This window comes from Podarcis gaigeae, assembly GCF_964106915.1.
Source record: "Podarcis gaigeae genome assembly, chromosome: 1".
Taxonomy (NCBI): Eukaryota; Metazoa; Chordata; class Lepidosauria; order Squamata; family Lacertidae; genus Podarcis; species Podarcis gaigeae.
This window is the reverse complement of record NC_139678.1, coordinates 77402140-77415364: the sequence shown is the minus strand read 5'-3', so window position 1 is coordinate 77415364 and position 13225 is coordinate 77402140. Positions and strand designations below refer to the sequence as shown.

The window sequence follows — 13225 nt, the reverse complement described above, 5'->3', positions numbered from 1 at the left end:
AAAAAAAATTGATCCCAAAATTATTCAGTTCTTCCCTATCACAATGGCTCAGCTAGTTTGCGACACTGGACAGCACTGTGTTTCCACAGATGCAGCTCCTTAGCAGTTGAGTGCACATCTGCAGGGAGGACATTTCACCTGCGCACACTCCTTCAGGAAGGCAGTCCCTTTCACAAATTCTAAATACAAAATGTGCCTTTCCCTTTCCCCTCCTCCTTTGATATCCAAAGAGTTCACTTCAGTCCAGCTAATTTAGGAGAGGGATGTTTAGGAGACCTACATGAAAACAAAACATTTTTATTTCAGAAATTACCCGCCTTTTCGAATGACAAACTGGCCTCCCTTTAATGGATAGCAGCCCCTTGGCTTCCCCAGAGGCCTGAAACCAAGAATGGGTGGGGGTGGGGGAGGAAAGTCCTTTGCTCTTTCTTGATTTGTTGGTCATTCTCCCCTAGCCAAGAGGAGAAAAAGCAGGTCTGTAAGACAGTCTGTGCTAACCAGTGTCTTTTGAGATTGATAATTAGAAAGGAGATATGCATAATCAGGTATCTTCCCTGGCATAATGGTGAGGCCATGTTGACTGGAGGGGGGGGACTTGGTTTGGAGACAACATTCATCCCCCCCCCATTACTGTTTTAACTCCTTGTGCTGTTGCTCTGATAGCACGGTGACAAAGAATACTATGATGAATTCCAATTGGATGGGGAGAGGTGTGAGGGGTTAATCCTGGCGCATCGGAAGCATGTCTAGGAAATATTCAGCAATGCCGATGAAATACACAACTTGTGCAATACCAAAGAGTGGTGCGATGACCAGGGCTCTGCAATATGCCCCCTTCAAAAAGGCTGTGGGACCTTCATTCCGCCAGATTTTCCTAAAAAGGCACACAAAGAAATCAGTTGAGACTATGTGTGTTCACCACAACTCCCATTTAAGTGTTGCCAATCAGAATATGTTACTTCAGTCATGCCCGCCCCACCCATTTTGCTTTAGAGCACACAGTTATCTATAACAAACAGGCTTTCCCACATGAGCAGCAGACTTTACAAAGGCATTTCAAGTACAATGAAAAACCAATTTCCTGCTCATCTCAATGGCTATTTGGCCAGGAATAGCATAAAAATGGTTATCTGCTGCAAATTTCGTTCACATATGTGTCAGCCTTTGCCCAAACAAAGCTCAGACTAGGTGATTTTCACATCCTTGTGAAAATCACACTGGGTGGGTTTCCAGGCTTGCTTGTAGTGGTTTTTAAGAGCAATGCAAAATAAATGGTGGGAGAGGTGCAGGCAGCAGCAGCTGATGGGGAGGTGTCTGACTTCCTGGCGATGGAGTTGCTGCCACTTAATGGGTGAGAAGAGTGGGAGGGACCAGGCAGTGGGGATGCCAGCAGTGTGTGGTTGCCCCTGTGGAGCCAATCTTGCACTCCCGCCAGCATACCTGCACAGCGCCAATGCCCATGCCAAGCCCCCTGCTGCTTCACCCTTTCCCATGCTGCTAAGTGGCAGTGACTCTGGGAGCTCAGGTGAGCAGTGCTGTCCCTTCCTCCCAGTTGCTACTGGATGCAGGGTGAGACACACTTCAAGGCTGGAACCTATCAATGGGCCTAGTTAAAAACCTAAGGGCCCTGCTGGATCAGACTAAGGGCCTATCTACTCCAGCACCCTGTTCCCCACAATAGTCAACTGCATACCTATGGGAAGTAAGTCCACAGCCGCCTCTCTTCTACTGTTGTTCCCCACACCCACTGGCAACTTGTGCCTACTATGGCGTCTCCAATCCTGGAGGAAGTGTATAGCCATCAAGGCAAGCTGCCATAGTTACTATACTGTATTTCATTCACTATATTTTAATAAGAATCTCACAGTTTTATCAAAGTGGATTTGGATACATCCAGCAGCAGCAGCCCCCACAAGAAACATGTATCAAATTCATATATGAGTAAAATTCTGTTTTTATGCCTGCAACACAATCCTTTTGGTGGTAAGCCTCTGTGTTCACTGGTATCCTTGGGACAAACACCCAGGTTTCGCTGATTGCTGACCACCCTCAAAAGATCATTTACCTGGCACAGTCAATGATCCCTGAGTATGTGTCCTCGTTGACCCCCCTCTGCAAGGACTGCAATCTTGTCTTGATTACTGGGGAAAGAAGACAGCAGTGTTAGATACAATCAGTGCTCTGGTCTGTATCTAATTAATTTCTCCAGGCTTCCTTTAGCTGTTTAGGTATATACAAGTATCCCAGCACTGCTAAGCTGGAAGAGATTTTTATGACCTCCCCTTTTACAACTCTCTCTCCATGAACAGATTAGTCTTTATCATATGGACATGCTTTTTACTAAGCTCTTCATTTGCTTCTGTCATTATGATGAAGTCGCCTCCCTCCTTTAACACATTATGCTGCACCTCTACCACATTCTGCATGAACTGCAAGGCTGTTAGCCTCTGACTATCACAAAGAAGTGGGACTCTGCCACAAAATCTTGCAATGCATTTCTGATGTATGAGTGCTACCTGAGTCTGTGGCTGTTTGCTCCCTAGAGGGTTCAGATGTTCTTCTGTTAAGGTGTAGTACCTGAGGGCTCCCTTCTTCAAGGGAGAAACATGCTCTAACAGGCTACAGCCCTGGTTAGCTCCGGAGAGCTGTAAGCCCCCTCGTTGCTTTGAGAATGTCCCCCCCCCCAATCAAATGGCAAGAGATCAGGCAGAGATCACTTCTATATCTGACATGCATTTAGCGTCCCTTCAAAGATAATCTGTAGTACAGAATTTCCCCTTCCTACAAGAAGGGCCTGTGGCTGGCTGCATCTCTTCAATTCTCTTTCTCAAGTGGAAAGTATACAAACCTCCACTAGCTGGAACAATCAGGATAGCAGCTTCTCTTACTGTGGTACTGGGTGCTTTGCAACTTAGATCTTTTGCCCCTCTTTCTTAACACTGCTGTAGTCCACTGCATTATATGCCAGCTTGCCTCCTGTGACACTGTGCCTCGTGAGAACACAAAAACACCAGGGCTCACACTCTTTCCTCAGTTTCCCCCTGTCCCCAACTCTTCTGGTGAACCTCCCCACATTTCACACCCACAGCACCTTGACTGAACTTTGCTGCAGTACCTACCATCACAAGGATTCACTGCTACAGCTGCCGTGCTGCCAGCCAGGCACCCAGCAAGGAAGGACACATAGAATGGGGCCTTGACATCCGGGGTTGTCTGCCCTAGTTTGTTCAGGTTTGCAAACAATGGAAAATAAACAATGGAAAACGGTACATCCCTGCAGAAGGAGAAGCAAGACCATGAGGGAAGAGCTCTTTCCTTTAGTCCTTTAATACCAAGCTGCCCCATGCCAATTGTAAGGGGTGGGTAGTTGTGCACAGAAAGATGAGTCCCCTTTCCATAGTTTTCAAATGCATCAGATATTTCTTTCTACACTGTTCTCATTTAGTACTATGAAACTCCAGTGCAGTGTATCGCCATCTCCCTCCCTTACCCACTCTGTCCCCATCCCTAACTGAGTCAATACCCAGGGAACAACATGTGTTCCTATTCATTCCGTCTTGTTACCCCAGACTACTGGCACCATTTGGATTTTAGGTCCTCCAGAGGGCCTAAAGGGGTGCCCTACCTTAGCAACGTAGCGCCAAGTCCCTTATAAAGTCCTGCGATGCCTTTGCTCCGAAGCAAGTCCCTTGTGATTTGCATTGCTGTTGTCCGTGTCTCCACAACAGACTCTGCTGCCCCAGCACCAGTGGAAGGGTTTAACTGAGCTTGTGCGGCCATTAGCTTCTTCTGAGCAGCTGAAGAGGAATCAAGACAGAGTTGTCATTTACCGCAATAAACATGAATGCAGCATGCAAGTTACAGACAATGACAGAACATAAATGTCTTGCTTCTGACAGGAGGACAAATAGGCCAGCCACAAATGTAATGAACTGAACATTTCTTAAGGTCAGTTGTACTGCCCTCTGATAAGTCACTAGAAACCGCCTTTATCCAGTTAAGTTGTGCTGTTGAATTTTAGCTTTAAGTAAAATATTTATGTGACTGTCACAACACCATATTCTCTGAGCATATCACAGGATTTAACACACACTGCACTCCACTGTCATTCATATATATATATATATATGTATATATATATGTATATATATATGACAAAGCATTTACCCAGAGATCTATGCAGTCTGTTCACTTCTTCTCCCCCAAACTACTTCCACTGCACTTCTCCTATTTTATCAGAAGATGGAGCCCATGTAAATCCCCTGAGCTAATATATTTGCTCACATAGCCTCTGTTGCAACTGAGCACTAAATCCCAGTATTGTGCTGCAGTGAGAATCTTTCTGCAGCCTTCTAATTTAACACATTAGTAACAGAGGATTTGAAGTACAACTGGAAACTGGTAAGATACAAAAAGATTCAGAGGCAATCAGAAGCAGAGGGAGATACTAAGTCCCAGCGATGAGTGGTTGTTATTCACAATAGTCCTGTCTAACAGGATATTTATATTGGAGCTTTTGAAAACAAACAGCGTTGGTGGTTCAATTCTGTGGTTGCAAAAATTTCCCACTGAACTCCTCTGTGCTAAGCAGTTCCTGCATTATTAGAATTCATTGTTAATACAATAGACAGTGAGTATCATTAAGCTATCCCCTTTCCCAACTTACACACACACACACACACACACCTTTCCCCCTATGTTCCACACCTGTCAACAGAAAAGATTCAGTATTCTAAATTTTGTCCTGAAATTTACTTGGGGGGAAATGAGACCACATAAAAATGGTAGGTAAGGTTGTTTGGGGCAAGAACACAAGTTCTTAATGCTTAAGGGCTTTGGCACACTGCCAGACTTTCTAACTGTGGTGGAAACAGAAAGAAAGTGTCATAGAAAAGAAACACCATAGGGGGCAACTGATCCTCCTCCCTTTTTTGCATTAGTTATCCAGTTTAATAATTCACAAGCTGAACGCAAGCTATTGTTTTACCAGCCTCCTCTTCCCTATACAGATATCTAAAGATACAATTTCAGGCTCTCTCACATCAGGAGAATGGAAAGAGAACAACTCATCATTTGGCTCACAAGGCTGAGGTCCTTCCCAGTGATGTAATATATCCTGGAGCTACTCAGGGAAAGAACAACTTCAGTTAACAGAATTGCTGAAAGGGCTCCGAATCCCTAAAATTTATTAAGGTATATATTGTAACAAATTATGTCATTATGTTGTGTTCTAATTATACTCAGTGGTGTGCCCCACATTTTACTGATTCACTGTTGATGGCCTTTGGACTAAGGAATAAAAACTCAGTTTTGGATATTTGTATATCACCCCTTAATAAAACCTAATCCCAGCGCAGTTCAGTCCTATTTCCCTCCCACCACTGCCCTCCCATCATCTGCAAAGCCATCAGAGACATTTTCTGCTGCTGCATGGGCATGGTGAGGAGAGAAGAGAGACAGGTGAGGTACCAATTCGGCCTGCATCCTGCAGCTGGATTTTGAGCATCTCCATGGGAGTGGTGACAATCACCTGGCAGGTCCCTGCCCCACAGCCAGCCAGCATTTCCTTAATCAGGGTCAGCTTCTTCCTGACAAAAAGATAGGAAAGAGAAGGAGAGAGAGACAAAGAAAAATCAGCTGATTGACCCCAACTGGGTTAACCTGCCTCCAGGCAAAGCAACAGCCAGGATTGTTTCTCTCTGTGATAAGCCTTGTCTCTGTCACTTATGGATCAGAGAAGGAACAAACCCTGGGGAATGTTAGTCATCAGACATGCCCAATTTTGGCTTCCATTGGTAATGAATGCAATGCAGTAAAAAAGGCTGGAGGTAACCAAGTGACTTAAACTATCCAAGGCAGTGAAGAGACACTCAAGAGAAACAAAAAAAAAATGCTGTTGGATATCCAGATGCACAGTGCTGAATAATACACCACCAAAGACCAGCTTTCACCACAACCAAAGCCATTCTTTGGTGAGAAAGTCTCCCCAGAAGCTCAGGGAAATGCAGAAGCTTTGCTTCTGATCCAGTGAGCATCTGTTGCCATTGTGCTCCTACGAAAGGTACAGGCAAGCTAAACAAGTATAATCCCCCAGGCACTTAGGCAAGCAAGTGCACATCCAAAGAAAATGAAATTGTCAACACTGCAGGGGAGGGGGTGCAGCAGAGAGAATTTCCAGAAGACTACTTGTGTTAGTATGGACCAGGCAAAAATGTAAAGGTTGGTGGTCAACATGGGGCTATTCAGGGGCTCATCTTGCAAATAAAACCTCTCTGATGGCAAGCAATTCATCTATCCCTGATCTCAGATCCCCAGCTGTAAACACAGAACACATTCAACTGCTTTCTTCAGTTCTTCTCATAATGATTCATCCTCTGTCCAAATATAAGACATATAATCCACAGGCAGAACCGTCACTGTCATACCAAAATCCATTGGCCAAGGGGAGAAAGCAGGAACTATGAAGGAGGAAAGCTACTGTGCGGCAGTGGCTTGTGAGGGGATGTGGGGGTGCAGAGAGGCAATGCACCCACCAGAGCAAGCATAGGACAAGTTGAGCTGAGCTCTAGAGCAACTGCAGCCACCCCAGAGCTCCCCCAATCTTGCCACCACTGTGGTTTTATTTAATTGTATCTATTTATATATATTTTTTGTTTTATGGTGTAAACCACTTTGAGACTATGTGGAATAAAGCAATAACATAAAGTTGTTGCTGGTGTTGTAACAAAGTAAATAAATAAGATGTTCATTAGGTTCTTTAAAAGGCAGAGGTGGGGAACATATGGTCCTCCAGGAGATAATGGTATTACTAGACCCCAATTCTCATCACCCCAACCATTGGCCGTGTTTTCTGGGACTGATAGGTGTTGGAAGTCCAACAGCATCCTTGATGTCTGCAGGGCCACACCTTCCCCATCACTCTTTAAAAGGGATCACAAACTGGACAGCCTAAATAACCAAGTGCCTAAGATAGATCAAAGGCAAAACAAATCAGAAAGAATTGGAGATCTGAAATGACCTGTCCACTTTTAGTCCCTTAAACCTGCAGGATATTAAACATCTCATTTATAATGGGAGTCCATTTAAAACAAAACAAAACAAAACAAAAAAACCGCATGACACTTTGCCAGCAGTAGAAAACAAAGGCAGAGTCCTGCATGTGCATGTGGAGCTGTATCACTGGACCACGCTCTCCTGCGCTGCTTCCTATTAATTTGCAGCATTAAGGCAGGCAGTAAGATTTCCATTTACTAGAAGGTCACACATTAAGTGAGAGAGAGAACAGTTTCTCACTGTGTCCCATCCAAATTCCCTGGCACTTTCCACTCTGGAATGATGTGATTGTCTGATGGAGCTGTGCAGAATCTGTCCATGTGTTCAGCTCCATTTACTCAACTGAAAACTATTTCATCTAACCCCAATTAATCAAGAAGTTGGTAATCCTACTGGAGGTGTGGGAGAGATGAGGTCACCTTACAACTGCTCCATTTAGACCAGTACTCAGGTTTAAGAATGGTTTAAACTGGATATCAGGCTTATCTCTATATGGCCTTTCAGGTAGCTGTCCACCTTGCTTACTTGTATTAGCAAGGTTCAGATGCCGGCTTGCAGATCCACCCATGAAGGCATTTCCCAATGGCTGCTTCCTCCAGCAATTATGCTGCTTCTATGAACAGACACATTGATTCAGCACATTATCACTAGCATCCCACAATGTATGTCAATTGCTATGATAGTCGCTTCTCAAATGGAGAAGCAGGATTGGCATAGATGGGACAGCAACCGCTGTACCAAACTAGGCAATCAAAAGTGAAAACCCTCCCAACATCTGGGGATCCTGTTAAGATACTTCCCATTTAACATCCTGCGTTGCTGCTACAACAATACTGGGAAGCTCCTGTCTAAGAAGAAACTGCTGCTATTGCAATAACCAAATGTACTGCAGTGCTTTGAATTAGTAGAATATTCTCTGACACATTGAATCCCAGCACTTTGCAATGGGAGGGATAAGGATAAACTTATATCATCACTTTAGTTGCCCACAGTAAGGAGAAAAACATCAGGAAGCAGCAGGCTATGTGAATTTGGTTTAAAGCCCAAAGAGATCCAAAAGAAGGAGAAAAATCTCTTTACGAATATGGAAAATTCTCCAGACACAAAACTGCTCAGTTGCTGTACTTCCTCAGGAGATTTAGAACAGCCAAGGATCCTGGCCAATGGATGGCAACTTGCCCTAACAGCTAAAGGTGCAAACGGCGGCCTGTCAAGTTTACTCCTTCCAATCCAAGCACAACAGCTTTGAAGCTTAGCATCTGTGAACCGTCAACAACTTCAACCCTGTGGAAGAAGTCAGGTAGCATAAAGTTCACCCCCCTTGCCTAAGGGAACTGCCACTGCTGAAAGCTTCCTCAAGTACTTTGTTGACTTCCCTAAAGATATAACAGAATTGCTTCAGGGAACTATAGGCAGTTAATTTCGAAGACTGCATGGCTGCTGTTTGGATTCATCCTCCTCTCATCTGAGGGGATTATCGGTGTAAGGCCGCAGTGAAGATTATTAAACCACTAAATATAGATTTCTCCTTTGAGAACATAGGAAGGAATTTTTCCATATCAAATCACATTGGTGTGAAGGGAAATTAAAGAGCTGTTGACATTTTCCCCAAACAATTCATTATTGCAGTTGACTAGCTACATGCATGTGGAAGTGGAATCTGGTAGGGAGGGCCTCCATTTTCTATAAAGTCATACCTTGGGTTACAGACGCTTCAGGTTGTGTGTTTTCAGGTTGTACACCAAGCTGAACCCGGAAGTACCAGAATGGGTTACTTCTGGGTTTCAGTACTTGTGCATGCGCAGAAGCACTAAATTGTGCTTTGCGCATGCACAGAAGCGCCGAATTGCAACCCGTGCGTGCGCAGACGTGGCGCTGCAGGTTGCGAACACTGCGGGTTGCGGACGTGCTTCCCGCATGGGTCATGTTCACAACCCGAGCGTCCACTGTATTCTTTCTCTGCCCCTCAAAGCTCTTAGCCACCTCACAAATTTAGGAGAAAATGTGGATATCTACAGGGTGGTGGAGTCTCCTTCTTTCGAGGTCTTTAAGCAGAGGCTTGACAACCATATGTCAGGAGTGCTCTGATGGTGTTTCCTGCTTGGCAGGGGGTTGGACTCGATGGCCCTTGTGGTCTCTTCCAACTCTATGATTCTATGATTCTGGGGAGTTACTGCTTTAGAACTTGAAGTGTGGGGGGAAAGTTGGTGGCAACCCTTTGAGAAACATTCTCAGTATATATAGGGTATATGCTGCAGTCACTTTTTGGAAGGTCTCTAAAACAAGAGACACAAACTTAATTTCTGTCACAGTGAGTAGAAGATAGTGTATAGTCTACTAGGGGACAACTGGCTTATTTCTAGCAGAATGCAAAGCACCTGCTGGTTGCTGGGATATTTGCAAGAGAATACTAAGACTAGGTGGATCTTAGTCTGATTCAGCAAGGCGACAGTTTCCATTTCAAGCAAGAGTATATAATCAAGATCAGTAAATACAGTGAAGTAAGGTGGCCAATACCAAATTATTCAGGGTCATTAAAACAAAACAAGATTGTGAAGAACTCCAAACAGACTGAACTAATGGGCAGTAATACGGCAAAGCATTTCAATGTATACAAGTGTAAAGTGATGCATGTTGGGTTAAAAAAAAATCTTAATTTCACATAAATGTTTATGGGGTCTGAACTGGTGGTGACAGACCAGGAATGAGACCTTGGTGTCCTAATGAATAGGTTTCATGAAGATGTTGACTTAGAATGCCACAGCCATGAAAAAGGCAAATGCCATGCTAGGGATCATTAGGAAAGGAAGTGAAAATAAACAGCTGGTATCATAATGCTGTTATTCAAATCTATGGTACTATCGCATTTGGAATGCTGTGTACACTTCTGGACATGCAGAAAAGGGCAGCCCAAATTATCAAGGGGCTCCCCTATGAGGAAAGGTAATAGTATTTGGAACTCTTTAGTTTATTTAAGTGTCTATCATGTTGCCTCTTACTCAGCATGATAGACACTTAAATAATTTATTTATGGTATGAAGAAAGTGGATGAAGAAAAGTTTCTCTCACACACATAACACTAGAACTCATGGACATCCAATGAAGCAGAATATTAATTTTTTCAAGACAGATAAAGGAAAATACTTATTCACACAATGCATAATTAAATTATGGAAGTCATTTCCACAAGAGGCAGTGATGGCCTCCAAATTGGATGGTTTTAAGATTTAGGCAATTTCTGTTACGTATTTCTGTTCTCCAAGCAAAATAGAACACAAAGCAGGAAGTGGGGTGGCTTAAAGATATCGGTTTCCCTGCCGATTTTGATTACGTCCACAAAGAAACAACTACAGTAATGCAATAATGCTTAGCAGCTAGGCAGAGAAAGAGCTAAAATCAGCAGCTTTCCAGCCCCACTCTAGAACAACAAACAAAGTGAAGGTCAAGATAAAAAAGCAAAGTTATGTGATACCACAGGAAGGAGTAAACCTGAGTGATGATATGGTACCGAAATGCAGCAATATTTTCAAATGCTTGAAAGTGATTTTGGAAAGCAATGCTTTTTAATTAGAAACGTTGAGACACAGTAGCCAACATGAAATTCATGAGACAAGTCAGGATTCCTTAGAGTGATGATGTTCTTTACTGACAGTGTGTAGAAGTCATAATGCAATACAGCCTGGGAATAATATAACTTGCTTGCTTCATTCATGATGGTCATTTTCAAAGTCTTGGAGACACTTGCTTAACATCACCGCTCTACTGTCCGTGAAATTCAACTGCTTCTACTTTTGGACTTGTGAGCTGCAATGCTTAATGAAAACATTAAATTTCAAGCCACAACAGCAGTGGACTTTTGCTGCCTCTGCAGTCTCTTTACAAAAGCTGCAACAGCATTAACAGGCTGAGTGCTAATGCATTTCCTATCTCTGTGTACATATATAGCACATGGTGAATATGCAGTGCTACCATTTTTATCCTTCTGCAAACATATCTAGGATGCTGCAAAGCAGTCCCTGTAGCCAGATGTTTTTACCAAGTAAAACCGGTTCCACAGAACTGGACGTCCGCAACATGCTAATAATGTCTGCCAAGAAAGGAACTTACTGTACTTTTCCATGTATAAGCTGAGGTTTTTCTATTTAAAAACTATGTTAAATTTTGGTGATTGTCTTATACACAGATAGTGCATAGGGGGGGACGTGAGATTGGTTGCTGCTGGGAGCCGGAGATTGTCAGCGGCTATTTGGCGTGTCACTGGTGGCTGTGGCAAGGGCTGGTGTTGATTGGGTGTCACTGTGGTAAATGGGCGGGCAACTGGCGGCTTCTGCCAGCGAGGGGACAGACGATAGGCAGCTTTAGCGGTGCATGCAAGTGGCAGCATATGTCAGGCGGGTGAGTGATTTCCAGCAATCTCCCCCCCCCCCCCGCAATGCTTGACAACTCTGAGCAATCTCTCCCCCCCCCTTTTCTGAATTTTGTGTCCCCCAAAATAGGGGGCGTCTTATACACGAGGGCGTGTTATACACGGAAAAATATGTTACATTCATCCTACAAGCAATTTGACCTTGGAGACTGTCTTCAGTGGTCATTTTTACTGTAAATACATAGGCTGTGGTACACAAGTGCTTGTGGGCTAGGAAATTAATAATACAGAAACAATGTTTGAGAAGGAGTTATAAAACTATTAGGCTAATAACTATGCAGAGTGTTAATGGTACCATCTGAAAACTATCAAATAGTGGTCTTCATAATCAACACAGCTACAGAACAAATGTGGGTTATAAACACACATTAGAATGAGAACTGAAACTCTGTGTGGACCTTCTTAGGGCTTAGCCACGTTCTCTAACATAGAGTAAATTGTTCTTTCTGGGGTGGATCAGGGAAAAACTGCAACTTTCTACTCTCACCACTTGAAATTTGGGCTGGCATTGTTACAAACTGAAATTTTTATAACTTTTGGGCTGAACTGAGAAATGAAAACAAGACCAAACACAGCAGGCATAGAGGTGATGCTGCCTGTGGACTGCATCCAAGCAGCTTCTCATTCCAAAGCGTAGTGGTATTTCTAGGTTTGAAAAAGTAATATATATTTAGCCTTCATTGTTTCAGAGAGTGCCTTGAAATAGCTTGAGGGTATCTGTGTTTGACAGGTTCAATAAACAGAAAGCATTTCTACCTTTATTATATTGCACTACCCAAGAGGCTACTATTTTTATAAACAACAACAAAAAAAGATAACCACCTGTGTTTTTAGGATTAACTACCTTTTGATGCAAGCTCTCAAGGATTGCACATAGTAATGGTCAGAGTGTTTAGCATACTGTACCTTAGTATACCAAAAGGCTAAAATATGTTGGGAAATGTGAAACCGATTTTTTAAAAAACAAAAAACTGAAATGCAGCTGCAGATGGTCTTCTAGAAAATTTTGAACTATAATTTTTTCCTATATGGGGGGGCCGCTAGGGGCGCCTTGGAAGTAATTTTTAGTAATTTTTATTTACGGCCATAGGCCCATACAGGTAAAAACGACACATAAATAACAACTTGTGCACGTGGGGAAAACAGCCACTAAAACACCACTATAACAATAAAATACTATAAGATAGAATGGCATACTACGCCTTAGTTAGCTTGTAGTGCTCCTTGGCGTCGCTTTTGGGTAAGGACAGCGACCAGGAACCTTGCCACTTTCAGGGTCGTATGAGTATCCTTATCCTGCAAGATTTGGGCAAGGTGGAATTTTGGTGGGGTACCCTCTAGTTTCTGTATGATTGATCCCAACAAATTTGCCCGTGGCACATTGAACAGGGGGCAAGTGAACATAATGTGCTGGAGCGACTTTGGTGTCTCCTTATCACATTCGCACATGGCGGGGGCTTGGCCCTTTGAGAATCTATGTCTCAGGACGTTGGAGGGAAAAACGTTGAACCTCGCTTTGGTGAAGGCCAGTCTATGGGCAACAGTCGAAAGGGAGGAGAGGTATGATGGAACGCAGTAGGTTAAAGGGATACCAATGTTCTGAGGCGAGCAAACACCTCCCCCCAGCATATAATTTCGCTGTAGATCGATGTCATCCAGTCTTTGGCGAATCAGTCTTTGAGCAGTAATTTGGTCTAGTTTTAGGGAATCTGAAGGAGAGATTCCATAACTCAGGAGTTTGGCATG

General features: G+C 43.5%; 1 protein-coding gene across 6 annotated transcripts in view; it reads right to left on the bottom strand.

Annotated features, from left to right (window-relative positions):
- SLC25A22 (solute carrier family 25 member 22) overlaps nucleotides 1-13225 on the bottom strand; it is a gene marked incomplete at its 5' end in the record, with an annotated part of 69239 nt that continues 56014 nt past the window's right edge. For 4 of the 6 annotated variants that reach the window (XM_083698346.1, XM_083698347.1, XM_083698348.1 and 1 more), the window contains 5 exons: nucleotides 1-874; nucleotides 2066-2141; nucleotides 3120-3274; nucleotides 3626-3797; nucleotides 5470-5588. In XM_083698346.1, the coding sequence (XP_083554472.1) occupies nucleotides 721-874; nucleotides 2066-2141; nucleotides 3120-3274; nucleotides 3626-3797; nucleotides 5470-5588 (676 nt within the window). In that variant the 3' untranslated portion in view covers nucleotides 1-720. The remainder of the gene's footprint in view (nucleotides 875-2065; nucleotides 2142-3119; nucleotides 3275-3625; nucleotides 3798-5469; nucleotides 5589-13225) is intronic. The other 2 variants (XM_083698349.1, XM_083698350.1) reach the window with 1 other exon arrangement.